The sequence below is a fragment of the Glandiceps talaboti genome, chromosome 22, assembly GCF_964340395.1.
Source record: "Glandiceps talaboti chromosome 22, keGlaTala1.1, whole genome shotgun sequence".
NCBI classification, from domain to species: Eukaryota; Metazoa; Hemichordata; class Enteropneusta; family Spengelidae; genus Glandiceps; species Glandiceps talaboti.
This window is the reverse complement of record NC_135570.1, coordinates 3,947,822-3,971,466: the sequence shown is the minus strand read 5'-3', so window position 1 is coordinate 3,971,466 and position 23,645 is coordinate 3,947,822. Positions and strand designations below refer to the sequence as shown.

At 34.2% G+C, this 23,645-nt stretch overlaps 1 protein-coding gene across 2 annotated transcripts in view; it reads left to right on the top strand.

Moving 5' to 3' along the window:
- Positions 1 to 23,645, top strand: part of LOC144452298 (cGMP-dependent protein kinase 1-like) — a 180,045-nt gene that overhangs the window by 69,397 nt on the left and 87,003 nt on the right. Inside the window, exon 1 of one of the 2 annotated variants that reach the window (XM_078143367.1) lies at positions 22,360 to 22,703. The exons of the other annotated variant lie outside the window; for it this stretch is intronic. Within the exon in view, the coding sequence (XP_077999493.1) occupies positions 22,360 to 22,703 (344 nt within the window). Of the gene's footprint in view, positions 1 to 22,359; positions 22,704 to 23,645 lie in introns of those variants that run through there. 2 annotated transcript variants of the gene reach the window in all.

Below are 23,645 nucleotides of genomic sequence, written 5' to 3'. Positions count from 1 at the left end.
AATATACCATATTTGGGCAAATAGACCATATTTGGACATAATGTATTAAACTACCCCAAATAACACTACCATAACTTATCATTGAGCAAAATTCTGTGATTGATTACCAAAGACATGATGTTAATGACTGTATGGATGATTTGAGTTGGATTTGAAATTTCATCTCAGAACCTCATTGAGTTAGACATGAAGTGAGATGTCAAGATTGGAAGCCACGGATAGCAACTAGACTTCTTTTTCTTTTTTCCTGGATGTTTCTATCACCTGGAAAGTCCAGTATCGTTCCTTTATCTTAGCTAAATATGAGACAGATTTCAAAATTGAATGCTTTTATGACATTGAATTTGTACATTCAGATTCTTCTAGTGTATGTGTTGTATTTGGAAGTCAAAATGAGACAAGCACCCCTAAGTGTATAATATAATCCTGATAACGAGATAGGCTGTAGTACGACTGTCTCTGTCCTGTTACTTTAATGTGGTTTTTAAGTGTGCTCTTGGGGGGTCTGCTAAGAGTTGTTGGTTTTTAGGCATGGTCTTAGGAGGCTCATTTGGGTGCAGGGGTTTCAGCTATAAGTTCCTAGGGACCTTACTAAAAGGTGTATGGTGGTTGAGTTGTCCTCGTTAAAATCTGCAAAACTTTTAAGTGTGTTCCTAGGGGGAGTTCAGCTCGTATATTGCCCCCTTAATCTCAATAAATGTTGTCTTGAAAAACAAAGTTTTTATTGATAGTAATGAAAAATATAGGATAATCATTGATATATTTAATTTCCCAGGATAGATTTCATCTTTCTCATAAATAATGAAATAAATGTAATAAAAAAATTAGCTTCACAAAAATGTATGTGTGTTATGATTTATAGGTCCGCTGTGTATGATTTGCACTTGTTCATTTTAGCATCAAGGTGAAATGAACCCCAGGGACAGAGTTTTGTAGAAAAAAATCATCACATCTTTTAAAAGGTTGCTGCAGTAAAGGTTATGGCAAGCCTTCTTCAATACTAATATGGGCCATATTTTAAAAATATTCTGTTTCTCTCCTCTCCAAGTAATGATTGATGAACAAAAATTTCAAGAGATGACTATAAATAAGTATATCTTTAGATAAAAGTTGTGGTCAAGATTGGATAACATGTGTCTGTTACTATGGCGATAAACAAACAATGATAATCTTGAAACTTGTCATGTCTGCAGTTGGCATTTTAAGTGTATGGACTTGATGTCTGTAGTTGAGGTATACAGTATGTGTTGGTATGTACATGTGGTATGTATGTCGTAACAATATACTCTATTAAACCTGCTGAGCATCCCTATTGGATGATAGATACTGATACGGTTATCAGGCAGACCTACGCTGGGAAAAATAACCAAACTGGTGACATCAGTGTTGCCATAACAACTGTGATCATAGGTTTGTAACAGCGAATCTATGGTCATTTGTCATAGAAATGATATTGACGAGTTGGATGAGCAAAATGAAGTTGGACTATATTGCCAGTAGGAATTGACCTGTACTGGGTGATTTAATCGCAGTGTTAATGACAGCTTCAGTTACGGTTTTCTTTTACGGCAAAAACGAACTCAATTTTTTTTCTCCAATGAGCCATTCTCAAATTTGTGTACCGTAGGGCTTGTATGCTGTCACAGGTTGAGTTGAGACTTTAATAACTTTCTTGTTGTCGTGAGTCTGCGTCGTTTTTCCGTGAAACATCTTCTTGTCTTTTCTCTTGGGGGAAAGTGTAGGGTTTACTATCATAGCTAGCGTACTGCAAAACAGATTTTATAGAACTTGTTCAAACTAACTGTATTAAACATGTGCAAAAACGGACTAAACTTTTTGATTGCAAGAACATCAGAAATTTATCATTATGCCACATACATACACAGGTTAAATTCTCTGTCACCATTTATATACATGTGTGCCTTTCATGGAGAATTTAGAATTCCTTAGAGAGATTAGTTGGTCAGTTCCCACGAGACATAAGGTTAACTTAATGCTGAAAGTATACTTTACTTTATCTAATTTCAGGTATCAGGGGTCAAAGTTCAAATGCACATTACTTGTTAACTATTCATGCATTTGGGTAATTCATATAACCGCTGTATGAATTATTCCGTTGATTTATAAAATGTATTATTGTTATCTCACTGAAATGAATGGGCTCCCTGTTTTGCGTTAGGGTTATCCTTTTTTATTTTTGTATGTTTCTCATGACCAGGTTGATTCTATATTTTGTCAATCCTGTGACGTAATAAAAAAATTACACCCTGTGTGACAGGATTCATGAAAAATAATGTCACTCACTCTGATTGTAAGATGGTGACTCGACAAGTCCATATCTGAGTGAAAATTAACTCCCAGTCATCTCTGAATATCAGGACATTTGATAAAACAAATGGTTATGAGTTTTCTTCTGACTTAAATTGTCATTTCTAAGTCATTCAGAATGTTATAGTATTATTATGAATTGAAAGTACCAACATGTACATGTACACTTACTTTTTTTTCTTTTTTTTTCAATTTTTTTAAAACAGACCAAGCGACCCATTAATTTTAAAGTTTTATGATGAAAAACGTAAAAATAAAAAAGGCCTTATGGGAGAACAGTCAGAAATGTCTCTATGTACATTGTACATTCTCTTTTCAATTTGTAATATCTTAGCTACTTATGTTAATATCTGTCATGATTTATTTCTCAAAAAATGATTGAAATACATATATCTTAAAATAGACTTTTGAATTAAAAAAATGAAGTAGATTTTTGATATGATATTGTGATTGTAATTCGTTTGTTTGTTTGTTCATTTATTCATTAATGTGTAACTGAGTGAGTGAGTGAGTGAGTGAGTGAGGGAGGGAGTGAGTGAGTGAGTGAGTGAGTGAGTGAGTGAGTGAGTGAGTGAGTGAGTGATTGAGTGAGTGAGTGAGTGAGTGAGTGAGTGAGTGAGTGAGTGACTGAGTGAGTGATTGAGTGAGTGAGTGAGTGAGTGAGTGAGTGATTGAGTGAGTGAGTGAGTGAGTGAGTGAGTGAGTGAGTGAGTGAGTGAGTGAGTGAGTGAGTGAGTGAGTGAGTGAGTGAGCGAGTGATTGAGTGAGTGAGTGAGTGAGTGAGTGAGTGAGTGAGTGAGTGAGTGAGTGAGTGAGTGAGTGAGTGAGTGAGTGAGCAAGTGAGTGGTGACTGACTGAGTGAGTGAGCGCAAGCAAGCGAGTGAGTGGGTATGTGGGTGAGTGAGTGAGTGAGTGAGTGAGTGAGTGAAAGAGTTAGTAAGTGGATGGGTTGGTGATTGAGTAAGTAAGTATATGAATGAATGAATGAATGAATGAATGAATGAATGAATGAATGAACAAACAAACAAATGAATGAATGAAACTTTATTTCAGCAGGATGAAACAAAAGGAGTGACACAAATGTTAATGTTGTGATGTAGTGTAAGATATGGATATCAAAGTATCAGCAAAAATACACGATGAAAACTAAAACACTCTGATCTATTTTGGTTCATCTCTGTCTAGACTACCTGTTAGAATTTTCAAAAAGCAGAGATTTGGTTAAAATTATTTATACTTTGTTTATTTATATGAAATAGTGTGGTGAATAGTCATATACCTAGTGATGTAAACCTGAACACCAACCCTCTCTGCTGTAAAATTAACAATTACACAGTATCACTTCTAAAATGACATTTTAGGTTTCTGTTTGTCGTACGTCAAGACTTGATGTAATGGTAATTTGAATTTGAAATTTTGACCAATATTTGGACATGCAGATAATGGAATACGAATTGGGGAATAGGATGATACAGTGGTCTAATTGAAATGAACATGAATTGAATTCATAGAGCCTGAACAGGTAATTTGGAGTGAAAATAGCAATGGAGAGTCGTAACTGAAATATCTACATTGGTTATTGTATTATTGTATCAAATAAACAGTGTATACTGCACAGATGTTTGTGTGTGATAGCTCTTTTGCTAAAAATGAGTCAGTTGGAAATTGAGTCAGATCTGGTTTTGTACTGGTACTGCTTTACGCAGCATCTGTTGTATCTTGTTATTTTTTGTGTTTAAGCTGGTTACACAGCCTGAATATTAATTTTCAGGTTTCTGTAATTTTTTAGACGGAATTGTGAAAATTGTATTTTTAACAGAATTTTTTTTATGGACTTTAAAACTCACCAAATCTTATACATGTATATAAGTGTTTCAATTTTATAACTATGTGAAATGAAATTACAAGTTCTTTTAGAAGTGTGGTGTTTGAAATGGCAGGATAAAATTCTGGAAATTAAAAAAATAATTTTTGGAATTACTAAAATATTGAACCAGGATAGATAGACTACTTTGTCGATTTTTAAATGAAAATGAAATAAAAGAACTTGCAAACATATTTATTTTGATTTAATTGAAAAAGATATATTATCTGAAATTTCAGTTAAAAAATTTCTCCCTTAGTAGAGTTGACTTATTTTTTCCATTTTGAAGGAAAATGGAGATAAAATATGCAAACTTGTAGAATATTTGTTTTTGTTTAATACTTTTAGAAAAAAATGTTTAATTCTAATAAATAATCTAATGGAAATGTAGATAAAATATACAAACTTGTTGAATTTTCTGTTTCTTTTTATTTTAAATCGAAAAAAGGGACTAGACAGAACCCATGTCTTTTTACAACAGAGACACTTCAACACACAAAACAAGGATAAAGATTCCTTCTAATGTCCCATTCTTGATCTTTGTGACCTGTCTTCTCTCTCTCTCTCTCTCTCTCTCTCTCTCTCTCTCTCTCTCTCTCTCTCTCTCTCTCTCTCTCTCTCTCTCTCTCTCTCTCTCTCTCTCTCTCTCTCTCTCTCTCTCTCTCTCTCTCTCTCTCTCTCTCTCTCTCTCTCTCTCTCTCTCTCTCTCTCAATTTTCAGAAGGGATTGTTGTTTCCCAGTGATTAGATTTGTGTGCCTGCATACACATAAAATACACCGATGATAGATAACTGTGTAGTTTGTCATTGGATTCTATCTCGTATTAGTGGTAATTTAAAGCATGCCACTAGCCATATCTTGCCAAGAGAGGGCAGCAAATGTGAAGGAAAAACTTCCCTGTTGTGAAAACAAAGGTTCAACCAAATTATAACATTGAGGGCAGGCTATAAAAAATGGGTCCTTTGATTTCTTTGACACATCGCAATTTCAGAACTACCTGAAATATCTTTAGTTGAATATCACATATATGATATGTGTTGGTAAAATTCTACTTTGATGTAAGGCGATTGTCTCAAAATCATAGCAGCTTCTTAGAATATTTAGTCCTTGTGAAAATCAAAATTAATAGATTGAGAATGTGAATGATATTACTATCAACGTCTTGCATGATAGAAAGCGATTGAGAACAAAAACAAAAGATAAATGAAGAATGTGTTTGAGGGCGCTGTTTAGTGCACTGAGTCAGCTGGAATTGTTTTAATGAGTATTGTGTATTAGTGTGTACTTTGACGTCAGTTGAAAAAAGGGGCTGTAGTTGTAGACTGTGTCAATTTAAAAGGAAACAAAAACAAGAAAGAATTCTTTTATTTGTCAAGTTTTATTACAAACTCACAGTGAATATGTAAATTTCTTAGTTCCGGTTATCCAACCTCACATAGTTTTTCACGCTGACCCTAAACTTTTTTATTATGTATTTGAGAGAAAAAATAAGAAAGTCACGAAAATTTTGAAGTCTCGCAAGAAATAGCGGGTGCGGAAACTGACATCAACTTAAGAAGACAATAAGAAACTGTAACTACCTGAACTATACACTCACATATGAAAATAAAATAAAATAAAAAATCTACCTCCCCATCTATTCTAAAATTGAGCATAATCAGAACCATATAACATTTTTGTTAGGCTTTACCGAAAATAGTAAAAGTTTCTGTATGTCTAGTCTTGTACAAATAAATCATCTGCAAATTTCATTCTTAATACCATGGTGCATTTTCTTTACAATTGAAAATATTGTGAGATAGCTTCTTGAGAAAGGCCAAAACTAGTCTATGTACTACATTAATGTAGGCCATGTGTGCTCATCAGTGGTCTGAGACATATGTGTGTTATTTTCTGAATAGCGCCCTCGTGTCCATGTAAAAACAACTGTCGTTTTTTGTATATAATTATACACGAAAGTAACAAGTAATGTCATCTCTTAGAAGCCTTCCGTTAGCAGCTATATAATTACTTACAGTATCATTATATAACAGTCAAAGATGGCATTTCAAAATAGTTGACGTCTCTTGTAACACTTGCCGAGAAAAAAGCCATCATTCATCATTCTCTGGGGAAGAAGTTTATTTCACACATTTGTATTTATTGGTAGTGAAATGAAACAGTTCTTAGGCATAGATAGGCTTTTTAGTGATGTCTCAATAGTAGAGTGGCCTTTTATTATAAAGGTCAGTGGCATAGATGGTCAGGACATTGAAATGTTTGTTTTCATTTGTTTGATTGTTTGTTTGTTTGTTTGTTTGTTCATTCGTTTTTTCATTTAAACTCAAAAATGAAAGTAAAGCTAGTGATCTGATCATCCTAGTCTTACATGTAGTTCATTGATAATAATTACAGTGAATTTCAAAATACCTTGCAGCTTTTCTGTTTGATACAACCACATAGAAACCAATAAGAAACTGGACATGCCACACTTCAATAGCAAGATCGCATTTTTTGCTACATTTAGTTAGAATGAAAGAAACCAATCAAATGTATTGCAACTCCAAGCAGACATTCTGGCACCAATGTTGTTATATAGTATCAAAGACCCATGAAGGCACGTAAAATGTTCTTTGCAGTGTTCATTTGATGTCTGTATGTGTAGTTCATTTCACTTAGACAAAATGTAGCAAGAAATTGTACTCATTCAATCTTGCTATCTTAAAGTGTAGATTGTCCAGTTTCTTATTAGTTTCTGAGTGTTTGTATCAAACAAAAAAGCTGTACAGTATCATGAAATTCATTGTATTGTCTAAAATTGTGAATCTTTGATAGTTCAATGTCAAGGCTATACAGTTTGAGGACAAAATAATCAACTACTCTCAAGTAGAAAATGAATCCAAGAAATTATTTTAAAGTGAAAATATTAATTTTTTGGATATTCATAGGAAGTGACATTTTACTCTGTATGTTTTAATTGAATGATAAATTTTGCTCATTTTAAAATTGATCTCAGATGACAGTTTGAAAGAACTGTTCCCTGTACTGTGTTTGTTTATTCATGATGTATTGGAGAAACCTGTCAAATATGTCAGAGATGAAGTTCCAGGTTTCTGCTATTCTTGAGTAATTGATGTCTTACTTTGTGGTTTTTATTGAGAGTAACTTTTGCATATTTTCTAATTATGTTGGGTGACAATTTTAAGAACAGTTTCGTATTTTTTAATGATATATTGCAGGCTAGAAACCTGTCAAATTTGTCAGCTAGATATCAAATAAATTTCCAAACATCAACAACTGCTGATAAAAAAAACCCTGTAATATTGTGGAACTGGGTGCATGCATGATTTTCTACCCAGAATCAGAACAAAAGGGAAATTTATTGGCAGCAAGCCAATAAATAGATAACCATGTACATTTCCCTTCTCTTACAACAGGAAATAATTACTTTTCAAATAAACAGACAAATTAGACGAAGACATTGTCAGACATAACTGTCATGTCAACATTTTAGCTAATAAAGTGAAATGGACAACCTCCATAGCAATGAATTACAATTCAGTTCTCAACACACTGAGTGAATTTGTCACCGTCTTTAACTCGGATCCAATTTTGTCTTAAGATGTTCTATATGCCTTTGAAATACAAATGTTAAATTGTTGTTGTTACTTTATTCAAGAAAATTAAAACGTATTTCTCAGTTAAAATCAAGAAAAAAATTCATCAGTCACTGTACAAATTAACGAAATAGATGTCAAAATTATATGAAAACTAAGCCATGTTAGAATCCAATATGGCCACCGACTACTGTGTTAATATTAAATGTTACTGGAAAATAAACAATTTACGACTTCATTGAAAGTAAGATGGTAAACCTCCAAATTTCTTTGAATATTTCAAAAGGATCAGGAGCAAGTGTTCATATGGAAAATTTCGGAGAGAATTGAAGAAGTTTGATTTCCAGGGAAATTGATCCCTAGAGGCACATTCTGTCCCTAAATCAATGTTAAAAATGTGCATGCATAGTAGAACATAGTATAAATAGTATGAACTAAAACTAATCTCTAAGCAAATCTTCATCAACACGGCACAATACATAATGACTAAATATGTACAAAGAGGCATGTAACCTTGAGTGTGAGGTTTTTACTAATTTTTTGGTAACCAATAAATGATGTCATAATGATGTCATATCTGAGTACCAAGTGAGAGATTTTCTAGTTATTACGTTTAATGGAGTATGTGTGTAGAAGTGGTATAATATTATGGATATTTTAGGATGAAACAAAAATAACTACTAAAACCAGATTTAGAGGATATGTACCTTTAAAGTGGCCATATTGATGAGGATTGGGTATGTATTTTGTATATTTATTTTATAAAACAATTTTATTGTGGCTTCCTTGTTGAAAAATCAATGTGAAATAACCTATGCCAAGTCCTTGTTTGTATCTCAAAACATTGCAAAAGATTAATAAATGTGTAAAATATTTGTTGTACAACAACAAGCTTTTTACACATTTGTTAGCTTTTTGCAATATATTTAGTTGCAAACACAGACTAAGTCAGTGTTGTTTCATGTTGATTTTTCAAGTAGGAAGCCATGACAAACTTGTTTTGTAAATTAAAAAAATCCAAATCCTCATCCATATTGTCACTTTAACTTTAGGCTACACTAGCTGCAACTCAACTGTTTTTTCGTAAACCGTTTTTTTTACTCATAATATCGTACACCCTGAATAGTTAAACCACCTGTGGGTAAACATACAGTGTATTTGTGGAGCTGTAATCATATAGTATGGCAAATAGATCCGATCAAATTGATTTTTGGGTCCGTACCCAAAAATCAGTGACCCAATACAATCACAATTTTGACCTGTGGATAAACTCAACCTCTATGTATAATGTTTGATTATTTGTATTTTAATGAATATATTGTTGGTTTTCTGATTGAAAAAATGATACAGCAATGGAGCCTAACAGGATAAACTTATGGGTCTTACCAACTTTGAATGCAATAACAGGAAAGATAATCTCATATAGCTGTCCTTGTCTTCAATACATGTAGACTTTGAAATCTTTATTATTCGATATCTGTTTTATTGTATTTTGATTACTGTGTCCTCCTTATAAGTACGTCAACCTCTACGTAGTTTGATTTCCGACACGTACGCTGTTTTCAAATAAAGTTGGGATTAAATTGGAATGAAAGGCTGACCATTTTTCAAGGAAATGACGACAAGATTTCAGCATTATATAAATTCCTTCTTTGTCTGTTGTTGTGATAATTAGATTTTATCATATGATGCACAATTTTTTACGTATTTATTCTCTGAATCATTGTTTTAAGTCTTGAAATTTGTAATGGTCTTTACAATATTAGTATTATTATTATTTAATGCCATGAAGCTTTATTTTATTTCATATATAACCTTTAGCAAAATCTATTTGTATTGACATGGTAGTGATTACATATATGGGTCACACCAGTACACTATTGATTTATTTATCATCAATATTCAAATACTTAAAGGGTTTTATTATGCTTTTTCAATGTCTAAGCTAGGCGGTCAGCTTTATCAAAACCAGGGAATAATATGTGCTGTTATTTTCACCCCAGAATTGAGTCACTGAAATTGTTCCTTTGGTTGTTTTTAAAAAAAAATTATTTGTTTTAAAATAGGGTAATGAAAGGCGGCATAGGCATAGACAAATAGGCTGTTGGACAAACAATCAGGCAGACACATATATACACATACACGCATACACACATACACACATACATACATTATACATACATGTGTACATACTGGGTACATGCATACATACATACATACATACATACATACATACATACATACATACATACATACATACATACACAGACAGAGCTAGATCGTGATACAGATGGACATGCAGTTAGACAGACAGCCATCAGCTAGCCAGACAGAAAGACAAGCAGACAGCAAGCTAGCCAGACAGACAGACAGACAGACAGACATACTTGTTTTGAAGGCTAGATTTAGATAATCATACAAAAAACTCAATTTTTCTATTGAAAAACAAGTATAAGCCCACACACATGAAGTCTTCTTTGTATAAAAATACAGCATGTCGTTTAATTTGAATATGAAACAGTTTACCCCTTTTATAATATAATTGAGAAAAACAGGAAATCCAAATACTATCTGTGAGAGACAAGAGAGTACTAGACTAAGAGCACTCGCCATTTAATGAATCGTTTTTATTGACTGAATTTTTTACCCTTCTGTCATTTCCTGATTTCAATCGATACTCCCACCTACTGCACGTCTTCATTCAGTTCACGAAGGAGCCTAATAATTGATGGACATGCCTCGTTTAGTCATTCTTTGATATATACAGATTTATAAAAGTGTTGAAATCACGCTGTAGAATGGACATATACTTTTCATTTACTTGTGTCGTCTAAGTGCATGTATTTTATAAGGGAGATGTATGGCATAAATATGACAAGACAAGACGTGGAAGGTTTCGCTAATCAGGGAATAGAAACACTATTCATGGTTGTAGCCAGTAGGACTCAATGAATACTATGAGTGAGATTCAACAAATTGATAACAATTTCTATGTCTTCATAGTCTAGGCAGAAATAGATTGAAATAGAGCATTTACTATGTTTCAATACTTCATTTTATGGTTTAGAAATAGGGAACTTGCAAACCTGCCATGTTGAATGCTGCATCATGGGAAATGTGATAATAAATACTAATCAATTAGCATTATAAACAATAATCTTACATTGTTTGTAACCACGAATGATCAATTCATAGGCACCCTGACTATTGTGGGAGGTTTATTTTATCGGTAGCTCCAGATTAGGTATTACGATAACCACAGATATACCATAGTCCTTTGCATCTGAGCATGCTCAGTTTGGATTGCAAGTTCCCTATTGAGAAGTTTATCCTAGTTAGTTCTTGCAGTAAACTGACTCAGAAATACATATTTCACAAAGTGTTTAATACATATTTCTACTATAGTGAGGAATCACTATAGCTGCAGACTCACCAGCCTCAGTTATGAATATTCATGAGCACTGTTAATGTATATTTTAAAGATTTCCATTGGAGGTTAAGTGAAAAATGTATATATAATAGGACAACTAAGCTAAAATTAAGATTTTTTTTGGTTGCTATTTGAGTGGCAAATTGCGGCAACCAGTGACTATCAGCTTTGATACAACCCTGTAACATTTATTGAACACTTCGTCTATGTGACATAATTGCAGTTATTTTGCTTTCATGATATCACCTGACTTGTGTCTAATCTGCCATGTGATTGGTTGGTTGTCATGGTATCAAATGATGTCATTTATGTATGGACATACATACATACATACATACATACATACTTACATACATACATACATACTGTATGTATGTATGTATGTATGTATGTATGTATGTATGTATGTATGTATGTATGTATGTATGTATGTATGTATGTATGTATGTATGTATGTATGTATGTATGTACCATGTATGTATGATACATACATACATACATACATACATACATACATATCCATACATACATACATACACACACACACACACACACACACACACACACACACACACACACAGAGATACACATATATGTGTATACTACATATACCCACCTGTCTCCTTTACCGTTTATCTGCACTATATGAGCTAAAGTAACATCTTGCCTATAAAGCCTGATAGACGTACATCAATGAAAATTAATCAAGCAACCTGAAGTGAAAATAAAGATTCCTTATCTTGGTGCATTGCAGCCATTAGTTGATCTAAATTTAATGTCTTCAAACAGAACAAAACCATTCTACAAGGTCATAAGGTCACAAGTGTAATGATATCTGATTTCTGAAATCTTTCTAAGAAAAAGGATGCAAAAACCGTGAAAACGATTTTCCCTGGAGCTCTTTTGTCGACTTCTGTGAGAATTCCTCACAAATCAAAGAACTGTAAGTAAGAAAGTGATAACATCATCCAATCATTGAAGGATATATATAGAAGAAATGGCAGAGACAATTTCATGGCCTGACTTATCGTAATGGTTGATGTGGGATTTGTGTTAGCTAAGATCAATGTTTGATAGTTATTCTTCAGAAAGTAGAATTGTTGCAAATCATGTGTCACTAAAGTAAGACAATTTCTGTTGTTGATCCAGGGATTTAAAGATTTAAATAATACGATGTCTGTATTCCAGGACTTTGTTCATTTTGACTTCAGATCATGTGTCTAGAAGAATTCATTTATGTGCATCATGTGAGAATTTGTTAAAATTCTAAGAAAATCATTATAAATGAAGTCAACCATTGTTATGAGTTGACTGCCAGTTTCAAAAATATGTCAAAATTCTACTAGCAACTTAATACTAGCAGACACAGTGGAAGTTATTATATTAGGTTTGCTGGGTGGGATATTGTATCATAGTACAATCACTGACATCAGACTATTGAATGAAACCTGTTGACCAAAAATCAATTTTAGACCATTACAGGTTTTTAAATGATGAAAGTTTAGACCTAAATACATTTTCCATAGGAGGCAACATTTTTCGGACAATTAATGACAGTTATTATTTGGTTAAAAGTACAATGGACCACATTTTAGACCAAGCAAAATAAAAAATAATACAAAGTGGACCCTGTTTTAGACTCTTCAGCTCGAAAAATTAGACCCCCCATTTTAAACCAAAGGGTTAGAAAATGCGCCCCAAAGGGCGGCACATATATGTACATTCAAATAAGGGGAGTAGCACCCCTGGGGTTTGTCCTTTGAAATGTCTGCAAATTTGACTGACAGTTTATACATTTGGTATAGTTTATATTATTTATGGGGGTGTGTCAAATTATGATAGATGTATGATTTGTGTTTGAAATGACTGACAAAGTTGTTATGGTTGATGGCATAAGTTCATGTAGTCTGCACAGTGATTTACAACGCTGGCAATGTAGTAATAATTTATTGATATAGGTTGTAATATAAATGCAAGAGTGGAATACTTTGATGTTGTTGAGAAATGTCTGACAAATGGTGAACATATCTTGAAATGCAAGACTTGTAGCTGTTCCAATTATCAGTCAATGCCATCAGCAATTCAAACTATTTTCTATGATTCACAGACAACATGGGAAATCAGCCATATCTCCTGGTCTCTTCATAGCCTAAAATCACAGTTCTATTATAAAACATAATAAAAATCCTCCTGCTGTACGTGAATAACTTTATCAGAACTATATACTGTATCATCCTTGTGTTGCTAGGCAACAAGGGGACATCTGTTACTCTGTAACATCATCCGTATAAAAGATGAACATGTGAAATATGAACATTCTTTTGGGAACAATTTGTTGGATTATATTTTCCCTGCTATGTATCCTATTGTGGTGATGTACACAAAACAAATTTGCCTAGTGTCGAAACCTTGTATCACCCTATTCATAAAAGCAATTAAAATCAGAAGATAAATATTATTTTTGGGAAGACGATGAGTTTCAGCTCATGTTTCGATCAATGAGAAAACGTTTTCTTGGGAAAGATATTACCCCATGGACTGATTTTAACGATGGCACCCTGTAGATTTTGAATCAGAGATCTTTCTGCTGTTCAAAGCTCAACCCAAACCTTTCTGGAAAATGCAACCAAAACCTCTCCAAAACATATTCAAACAAAGTCTCTCTTGACAGTTGCAACCAAAATCTGTCTAACATATTCAAACATTAACATCTCCGACAAACTGAGCCAAAATCTTTGAGAAATACTAATCACAATCTCGTTCAAAAATACAACCAAAATCTTAACAAATTGAGCCAAATTTGTGTCAAATTGAACCAAAACCTGTGTCTATTATAATAAACTCAAATTCAACCAAATTCCCTCAAGAAATGTTTCGTATTTCAGAAGTGTTTTACATGTCAAAAAGAGGTTCATTTGGTTGCCATGGTGATAAAACCGCCTATCTTGTTGTACCATTCACAGATTCAGGTATTGATTTGACGTATTCTCTCATGACAAAATGATATCAGTGACAAGCCTAAGGGCAAAGCTGTATCTTGAAAAATATATCACTGAGAGATGCTTTGACTAGAACAACAACAACAACAACAACAACAACAACAACAACAATTCCTCATCATAAAATATAGAAGGAGTGAAGTATTTGCAAAATGATGCCGCTATTAATGGTTGTAATATCAAGTTGTTTTACCAAGTGACATATAGCAGGCTTGATGGTCGTTCTCACCACTTGGTAGAGAAAACGCTTGCCAGCTAGTTCTCCATCTAGTCTCAGTTGAGACAACAGCAGAGCACTGATTATGGTTACTCCTTTGTCAATATGAACAAAAACAAGCATACGGTTTACCATGTCAGTTGTGATCATGTTTATCTATAATATCTTTTCAGAAATTTGCATTTCTGTTATCTCAATTTTATCTGTTGTACTCAATTAGTCCATAAAATGTCAAGAATTTCATTATAACAGTGATATGCCCAATTCTATTTTTAAAAAATGAAAAAATTTTCTGTTGTGAAAATGCAAGCTGAATTATGTGTTAGAAATATTATGTAACATTTTTATCGCAATTAGAGCTGGTTTAGCACTCAAAGGAGATGTATACATCATTGTATATCTGTATATGTACTATCATTTTCACACCAATATTGTAAAGAACGCGATTCACACCTGTACTCAAAGCGTATATGATACATGTAAGACGTTGAAACCTTTATTGATTCGGTCAGTGACCGACAGAATGTCATCCATACAAAGCACATTTTTTGCTGTACTTGTATTTCTTCTGTACTAAGTATGTTTTTTACCAATTTTTTCAAACAAATTTCTTTTCTTTTTTTTTAAATTTCTGCTATGTCATTTTGGAGTGAGATTGCAGAAATAATCATAATTTTTTGATTGAAATATAACTATTTTATTTAAAAAGGGTGAATTTTACTTACATTTTTAGTTCTTCATATCTAAGGAGACAGGAAAGTGGCATTCTTAGAACTAGAGAACATACTGCACAGAAAAAATAAAGTTCTCAGGCGTTGTTTCTATAAATATTAAAGGGATACTAAAGGTAGGTAGGGATGAAGGTGAGGCTAGAAACACAAGTCTGTACATAACAATGGAAAAAAAGTCATTTAAAAAAGCTGAGTTATAGTGTTTTTGAGATGTAATGTTTTTCTGCATGTTAAAAGGTACTCAGTATTCTACTTTTAAGTGATGTATCCTTGCAATAGGGAACTTGCAAACCCACCATATTGAATGTTGCATCATGGGAAATGTGATAATAAATACTAATCAATTAGCATTGTAAACGATAATATTGTTACATTGTTTATAACCAGGAATAATCAATTCATAGTCACCCTGATCTTTTGGGAGGTTAATTTTATCAGTAGCTCCAGATTAGGTATTACGATAACCACAGATAATCCCATAGTCCTTTGCGTCTGAGCATGCTCAGTTTGGATTGCATGTTCCCTATTGACTGAACTCAAACCTGGTATTAGGATATAACTTATAATTGATCCGATGCCATATTATATTGGACATATCAAAAAATGTACAGGAACTCCCTACTGTGTAATCAACAGTTCTAAGAATACCAGAACACAAATTGTAATGTCATAGATGCACGACATTAACATTATAGTATAATAGTTTTATCAAAGTTTTTAAAAAGTATTTTCACTTGGGTGAAAAGGATTATAAACTCAATTTGTGCCACTGTAAGCATTTAATAACTATAAACAAATTAATTTGTCAAAAATTTACATAAAATCTACTTTTGAAAAATGTCACCAAACATTCCAGTCAAAGCAATGGTTTTCAAACGAAACAAGAAATCCAAACGTGACGGAATTTGTAAAATGAGATTTCGTAACAGTAGTAAAGCAGCTGACATATTTCATATAGCATCAGTATACTTTATTAGAAGCCATGAATGTTGATATTCTGACATTTTGATAGAGCAAATGTCATACACTCAAACATCTGCTTGCTACTAGAAAAACAGTCAAACAAATGTATATATATATGAAAGCAAATCTGTTCTTTTGACCTTTGACCCTGACGGTCTACAAAACAGACGCTCTTCCTGTCATTATTCCCCATTGAGGTTGATGAGTTGTATAGGTGCATTTGTGTGAATTGCATTCATATCATATTTATCCACAATCAGCTGGCAAAACGCTTACTGAATCACATCTGAAGTTCACATCATTTGTAGTCATAGCAACGAAAAGTGTGAGGATGGAACGAAGGATTTCTTTAGCTGAGACAGGAGGTCAGTTTTTTATACCTGAAGGATATATGTTTTTATAATAACAATAAAATTAGATAATATTGTCTAGAAGATGGAAAGTGTACAAGTCTCCTGGTTATACCTGTCAGGGGTCATTGCATAGCAAGAATGATATCGCATTTCATCAAATCACTACACATATATTTTGTGCCTATATAAGTCATACAGAGAAAGATAGATGCATGGGAACAGATACAAACAACACACACACACACACACACACACACACACACATACATATGTACGTACGTACGTACATACGTACGTACGTACATACAAAGTACGTACATACATACACACACATACATACACATACATACATATACATACATACATATATACATACATACATTCATACATACATGTACATATAAATCTATACACAGGAACTAATACATAATGCACATGCAGACACAAACAGATAGATAGACACTACACAGGCACATAGCCACAGCCACATGTGAAAAGAAATATGCAGACACAGTAGCCCCATCTACACAGCACTAAAAATCCTACCTGAGGCAGGACTAAGGATAGTTTGAAGCCTGTGTAGACGTAAACGCATCCCAAACCTGTCCTTAAACCGTCTTGACTTAGGACACCTTCATGAGGTTTCCTGAAACCCTCCTGGCTTCGTCCTATGTACTGTCAGGACAGAGTCAGGAGGGAACGCACGACATCTATGCTGTAACCTTCCTGCGCATAGGCACAAACCTATCCTACCTCAGGTAGGACTAAAGACTGCCTCAGGTAGGATGACATATGTCTTGACGGGGCTATTGCCTCTCAAACATATAGACACAGCATCTGACAAACATACATGCAGACACAACGTTAACGTTCACAGACATAGACATACAACCTCAGACATACAGACACACAACCTGACAGACATACAGATTGACACACAACCTCAAAGACATACAGACACACAACTTGACAGACATACAGACACACAACCCCAGACATACATACACAACCTGACAGACATACATACACAAACTCACAGACAAACATACATTTTTATTTTTATTTTCGTTTCATCAATATTCTTACGTCACTTTGGTTTATTTTGTTGTTTATTCCTGTATATGTTTTTTACTCATCTTTTTTAGTAGTGTAAGTATTTTTTCTTAGTGCTGCTCCTAACAATTTTAGTGAGCCCCTGATATAAAAGGGATGCAATAAATAAATAAATAAATAAATAAATAAATAAATAAATAAATAAATAAAATAAATAAATAAATAAATAATACAGACACACAACCTTATACACGAATGTAAAACACAATCATTGTAAAAACCACTAGGCGTCTTTTTGCAGCAATGGTACGTGTGCAATCTGTGACATCTGTTTCTACAACAATGTAAAAAATACTCACACACAGAAGTAAAACATATACACAACATACACTACACTTCATTATAAGATAAACATTTTTTTTTGGAAACTGAACTGTAACCTAGCTTCATTACAGCATTCTTTAATCATGAAGTGCATACATGGTACAGTTGACAGTGTCATTATGGTCATCCTCAGATGAACACCTTTGACCTTGACCTTATCATCACTCCACCTCCCTTATAGTAATACTGCCCTCTATCTAACCCCCCCCCCCCTGAATAATGTTAATATCTAACTATTTGATTGATGTGATTCAACGTCTAAAGAGAGGTTTTTTTTTTACGTTATCTTACGTTATCATACATTCTACCAGCTTTCTCATTCAATTGATGCCACTCTGAGGATAACCTTTGCATAATCTAGAAACTATATATGTGTGGGCTCATTTTCTGCAATCTCTCTCTTCACATATAGTCAAATGGACAAATTCTACAGAAATGCGTCACACACTGACAGGCGATTGTAATTGGTTACTTCATTCTGTTAAATACAAACTCAACTTTCAGACTTAAAGTAAGTTGAGTGATATCATTAAACCAATATGATTAAAGTCTGATAGGAATATGGTTTGATTTTTTCTACTTCTTTCCTACACTGTCTTATTTTTTTTTTCAATTTGTGTATTCTGGGATTAAGAGCCTCCATCTTCGGAGCACTCATGCCCAGCACACAATTTTTTTTTTAAGTGCCCAGAACTAAAAACCCCCCAAAATACCCTTTCAATGTAGGCATTGGAAGGAATTAGAGGTAAAGAAAGAAACTGTGCCATATTACATTCCAATACAAGGTTTTAATCAGATTATTGGTTTGAGACTAATTCTGAACTTGTGTACTGAGCACCACAAGGTCAGGTATACTTTCTGCATAGAAAAAAAATCAGGTTTTTTTTTCACAGAGCAGCAAATCTCAACAAGAATTCTTTTGGTAGGCTTTAGGGATTACATACACATTATTGAGCTTGAGGAGGATGATTAAGTTATTAGTTTACATCGACAAACATTTGTGTCGTGCTTTGTCTGAGCTAAGAAATTCGTTTTCCTTACAGCGATTTCTGCACCTCCAGAGAAATCAAATATTTTCTGAGTGATGGAGCTATTGTGGCAGCAGTAAAATCACATGTATCATTTGTGTATCTTATCAACTCCATTATACCACTATTGAAATTGAGGGTGACTATGTATTATATATCTGCTTTGAAATTTGTTTATCAGTACCTAAAACAGACAAAAACTTTTAAAAATGGTAAAGTTAATGAACATTTTTAATGTTAGAAATGGAAAATTCACATTGAGAATGGCCATACTAAATAATTTTATGTTTCTCATTCATGAGACAAAGTGGCATCAAATTGGCCATATCAAATATTTTCTATGTTTTCGAAGCATGACTGTTGAAACTAAAATGTTTATAAAAAAAAAAGTTGGCCGTTGTCTTTGTTGTTAATCCTCCCCTCCCTAGCCACTATGTTATCTAGTCTATGTTTTTGATAGTTTACAATAGTAAAGACATGAAAGTCCAGGATTTTTTTTTGTACTGCTTCTGATAATGTGATTGGAGATAACCCTACTTCCAACAGATGCATAGAGAAGCTGGGACACAAAGAGACAAGCTTTCAAGGATGATTAATTTGTTATGGAAGTCTCTCCTCAATTAGGAGGATATACATATGATACTACATATCAAATAATGCATGTCCATCCAAACACTTTGGCCCCCCCTGACACAGCATGCACTTATGACTGACAACAAAATGCCTGTACGTTGAAAACGTCTAACATGTGTTTTACTCCAGATGTATGAGATTCTTGCTCACTGGCATCTGACCGAAGTGCTGTCATTGTGGATACATTTAATCAACCAAGCATTGTAAAATTTCTGCAGCCTTAGTGTTCAGATGACACTTCTGTCATACTTGAAATTTCACAGGGATTTTATTACAGGGAAGGTATTTGTGATCATGATGGGAATGGAGTTGAATGCACTGTGACAACACTGTGCCTGCAGGTGTACAACTTAGTGATACTGTACTTCATATTAGAACTTAAACTTAGGCAGTGTGGCATTTTTTGTGAGTCACCACATAGTAAAAAGATAGGGGACACCAAATTTTGGTGTGTCGTTAGAAATTGTTTGCATCAGCAGCATGTCAAATTGGCTTTAGAGCACACACTTCACTGACAGGTCAAGAAATAGTTCGAAACTTGTAATTTGAAATGTAGTCTACCAATCATATCAGGACTCCAGAAATATAAGTTTTCCTAACTAAGGTTGTAATTAGCACTAAAATTTGTCAAGATTCTCAGGATTTCATGAATAAACATTGTCTAAACCAGGGTTTTAATGTGTAATAGAAAATACCGTACCATAGTTTATTACTCAAAGTCTTACCACAACCTACTGCTTGCTATATAAACATCTACTCACATCTTCAATGCAATCATTTGATTTCCTGCCAAAATTATCCAAACTATAATGATCAGTTTTCAGTAACTTTTTGTTAATAATTCTGAACTTATGTTTTGACTGAAATCATAAAAATAGTTGTTTTAATGGAAATTTTGTCAATACTTTTGTCTAAAAATAACCAAATGTACGAAAATTATTCAAGCAAAAATGGTTGTTTTTCTGTAACTTTTTGTTAGTTCCGAACTTAGTTTTGGACTGACATCATAAAAAGTAGTTGTTATAAAAGAAGTTTTGTCATATGTAAAAATTATAATAATTTCAAATGAAATCAAATATTCTAGTCACATGACTTTCGTTTTTGAAGTCTAATCACTTGTCAAAGGAAATTACAAAACATAAGGTTGACAAATTTGACATTTAGAGGGTTTGAAATATTCCTTTATGTAAAACAGATCAGGAAAACAAGAAAATGATAGTCAAACTATATTCTGTCTCAGATGACAAAACAAAGCAAAACATTTGAAATATTAATGAACTGAGCAGAGCAGGTGTAATGTGAATGTACATTTTGTTGTTGATAGTGAAGGCAAATTATTTTTATCACCGGCTTTGGTCGTCAACATCATAACTGCGTCTGCCGAGCTTGTCACTGTGTTATCCAGGACATATTGTCGCATTACTTTAGTTCTCTTTGCAGACATGATTTGGACTTATGGGATTTGATGTTATTTGATCACAGCCAACTTTGGAGTGTGATTATGGTCGTGATCAAATACAAGGAAATGTCAGATATTTTAACAAGTGTTCGGTGAGATAACTTACTAATCTTTGAGATGTAAAGAACGTCAAAATGTGAGATACAGGACCCGATAGAGAACATGGTCATAATAATAAGTGTATAGGTGTTTCTGTCCGTTTACTCAGACGTTCCAACTGCCGTGTGAAATACATGTCATTAAACATCTTAGGGAAAGTCAAGTTTTCACGCGATGTGTCTCACGAGAGCAATTAGTGTGAAGTCTTTTGTAGTTTAACGGGAGTGATAGTATCCGACGATGGATGGACTGCAGTGAGAGTCTTTCAACGTCCGTAATTAAAATCAAAGACAAAGAAATTTGGTCTGTTAAAAAACCCTGGAATCTACGTGTCAATTCCAAATGTCAATTTCCACAGGGAGCGAGTACTGTGGATAAATGTCAGATGTATGTGAATACACAGCATCGCCCGCTGTTTGTCTTCCCATGCACGCGTGCAGACTATGCAATGTTACGTACGTACGTACACGTGGCTTTTTCGCGCCAAAATTATCATGATTGCTTCATTTGCCCGCTCTCACAAACGTAAGACTGACTTCCACCTTACAAATGTATGGAATGTTTGAGATACGGCTTTGGTCACATAATCGTTGATGATATATTTATTCTTGTTAACGATATCTGCATGCGAGTGACTTCAACAGTGGGAGTGGTGACACTTCCAGGAACGCCTCGCTACATTAAAAGTACCGGTATCTGCAATAACGGTATTTATCGAAGTAGTCTGTGTGAGGCGTGTGCCGATACGAAGTATTTTGATGGAGCTTCGCCGGTGTGAAACCACGTAGTGCCTTAAATTGCAGTCCTTATTAGTGTCAGGTTTATTTAGAGTGGATTTCACGGTTATGTTCGGTAAGAACCGTGAATGGATTACTACGAGTACACAACAGTAGTGTGCAGAACACCGATGTCGTAGGGAGCTCGTCTTCATTTTGTGTGAGGCGTACACGACGATAGGTTCAAAAGTAACATTGTGTAAATATATATGTTTTGCCGATGGTTAGCCGACGCTACCCTTTACCTCAGATGTGGACCGCCGTGGCGAAGAAATAGCAATAATTTCAAAGTGTGTACTTCTCCATTTTGGAAAGAAGTTCTCCTCGAACATTGGATATATCAAGCGTGTGTGGTTTGAAGGTGGATGTAGCCGTTTCGAGCGATTTTATATATACCCAAACACATGTGACGTGTAGACGACGACGTCTTAATTTCTCAGGTCACAATGGGCACCCTCCGAGATTTACAATATGCGCTCCAAGAAAAGATCGAGGAACTACGGCAGCGAGATGAACTGATCGACGAATTGGAGTTGGAATTAGACGAAAAAGATGAGCTTATACAGCGTTTACAAAACGAGCTCGACAAGTATCGGTCAGTTATAAGACCGGCCACGCAAGCGCTGAGAAATCAGCAAGCGATGGAGTTAGGTCTTCAAGTTCCACAGCAACAAACAGGAGGAGGCGGTCATCAAAATAAAAAACAAAAACGTTTGGGGATATCGGCAGAATCGGCTCAGCAACAGGGCCTGGGCAAAATCCAACCAAAACGGGTTATTAAATCACAATCGTAAGTTCATGTGCTACTTTGATTTTAACCAGACTGATTTGATGTCAATGTAGTTGTAATATTATAAATAAGATTATAATAATTACATGTACTTTGTAGGTGTTAGTGCGATTGTTGACTTTGTAAACATGAGTAAATGCGATTATACTGTAGATAGGCACTGACTTATAATTACACTACATCAATCGATGGATAAAAAATCAACTGCAGCCCCGCGAGAAGTTTATAATATTCACAGTTAGTTGTGGACTGTACCATAGAAAGATCCAAGCAAAATCAAGAATGTTCAAAGTTTTACAACGGCCTAAATTGTGAACGTACTGTGGCCCACTTTCCACTCAGAATTGGTAGTTTAATGTTATAGCAGATGTGAAGCCAATATAGACGACGTAAAGTACGTTTTATCGTATGGTTGTCCTTGTGATTATCTCTTACATAAACTATGATAAGCTCAAAGCTGCCTTACTCCACGCATTGTTTGTCTTGTACTGCGCAATACGATTATGCGGTACACAGTTATACGCAGACATGGTAATAGCCCGCTAGTTACAATCTCAAATAACTGTATTGCCTTAGAAAAACTAGCGAGTTCTTGTTAACTCAACCGTCAAAGAAAAGGGGAGGGCTTATCATGATGGTTTCTATGTGTCTCTTACCTCATTGAAACGTCGATTTCAAAAAAAAAACTATTCCCAGTGTGGCATTTCTCACCGCGTTGGTACCACACATTAATCCGCCAACGCCACACTGTAACATTTCGAAGTCATGCGAAGATATGTTTGGAATCAGATCTCGAAACACAGCTTTGAATGAAATTTCTTGAGCATTTAATGCTTCAGTAACGAAAGTAGTTATTATGTTTGATTCAGTACTCGCTGAGTTGTACGTCTGGTATTTACATTTCGTTTATGTCTAGTCCAGTCTCCAACTGTGTATTGGTTT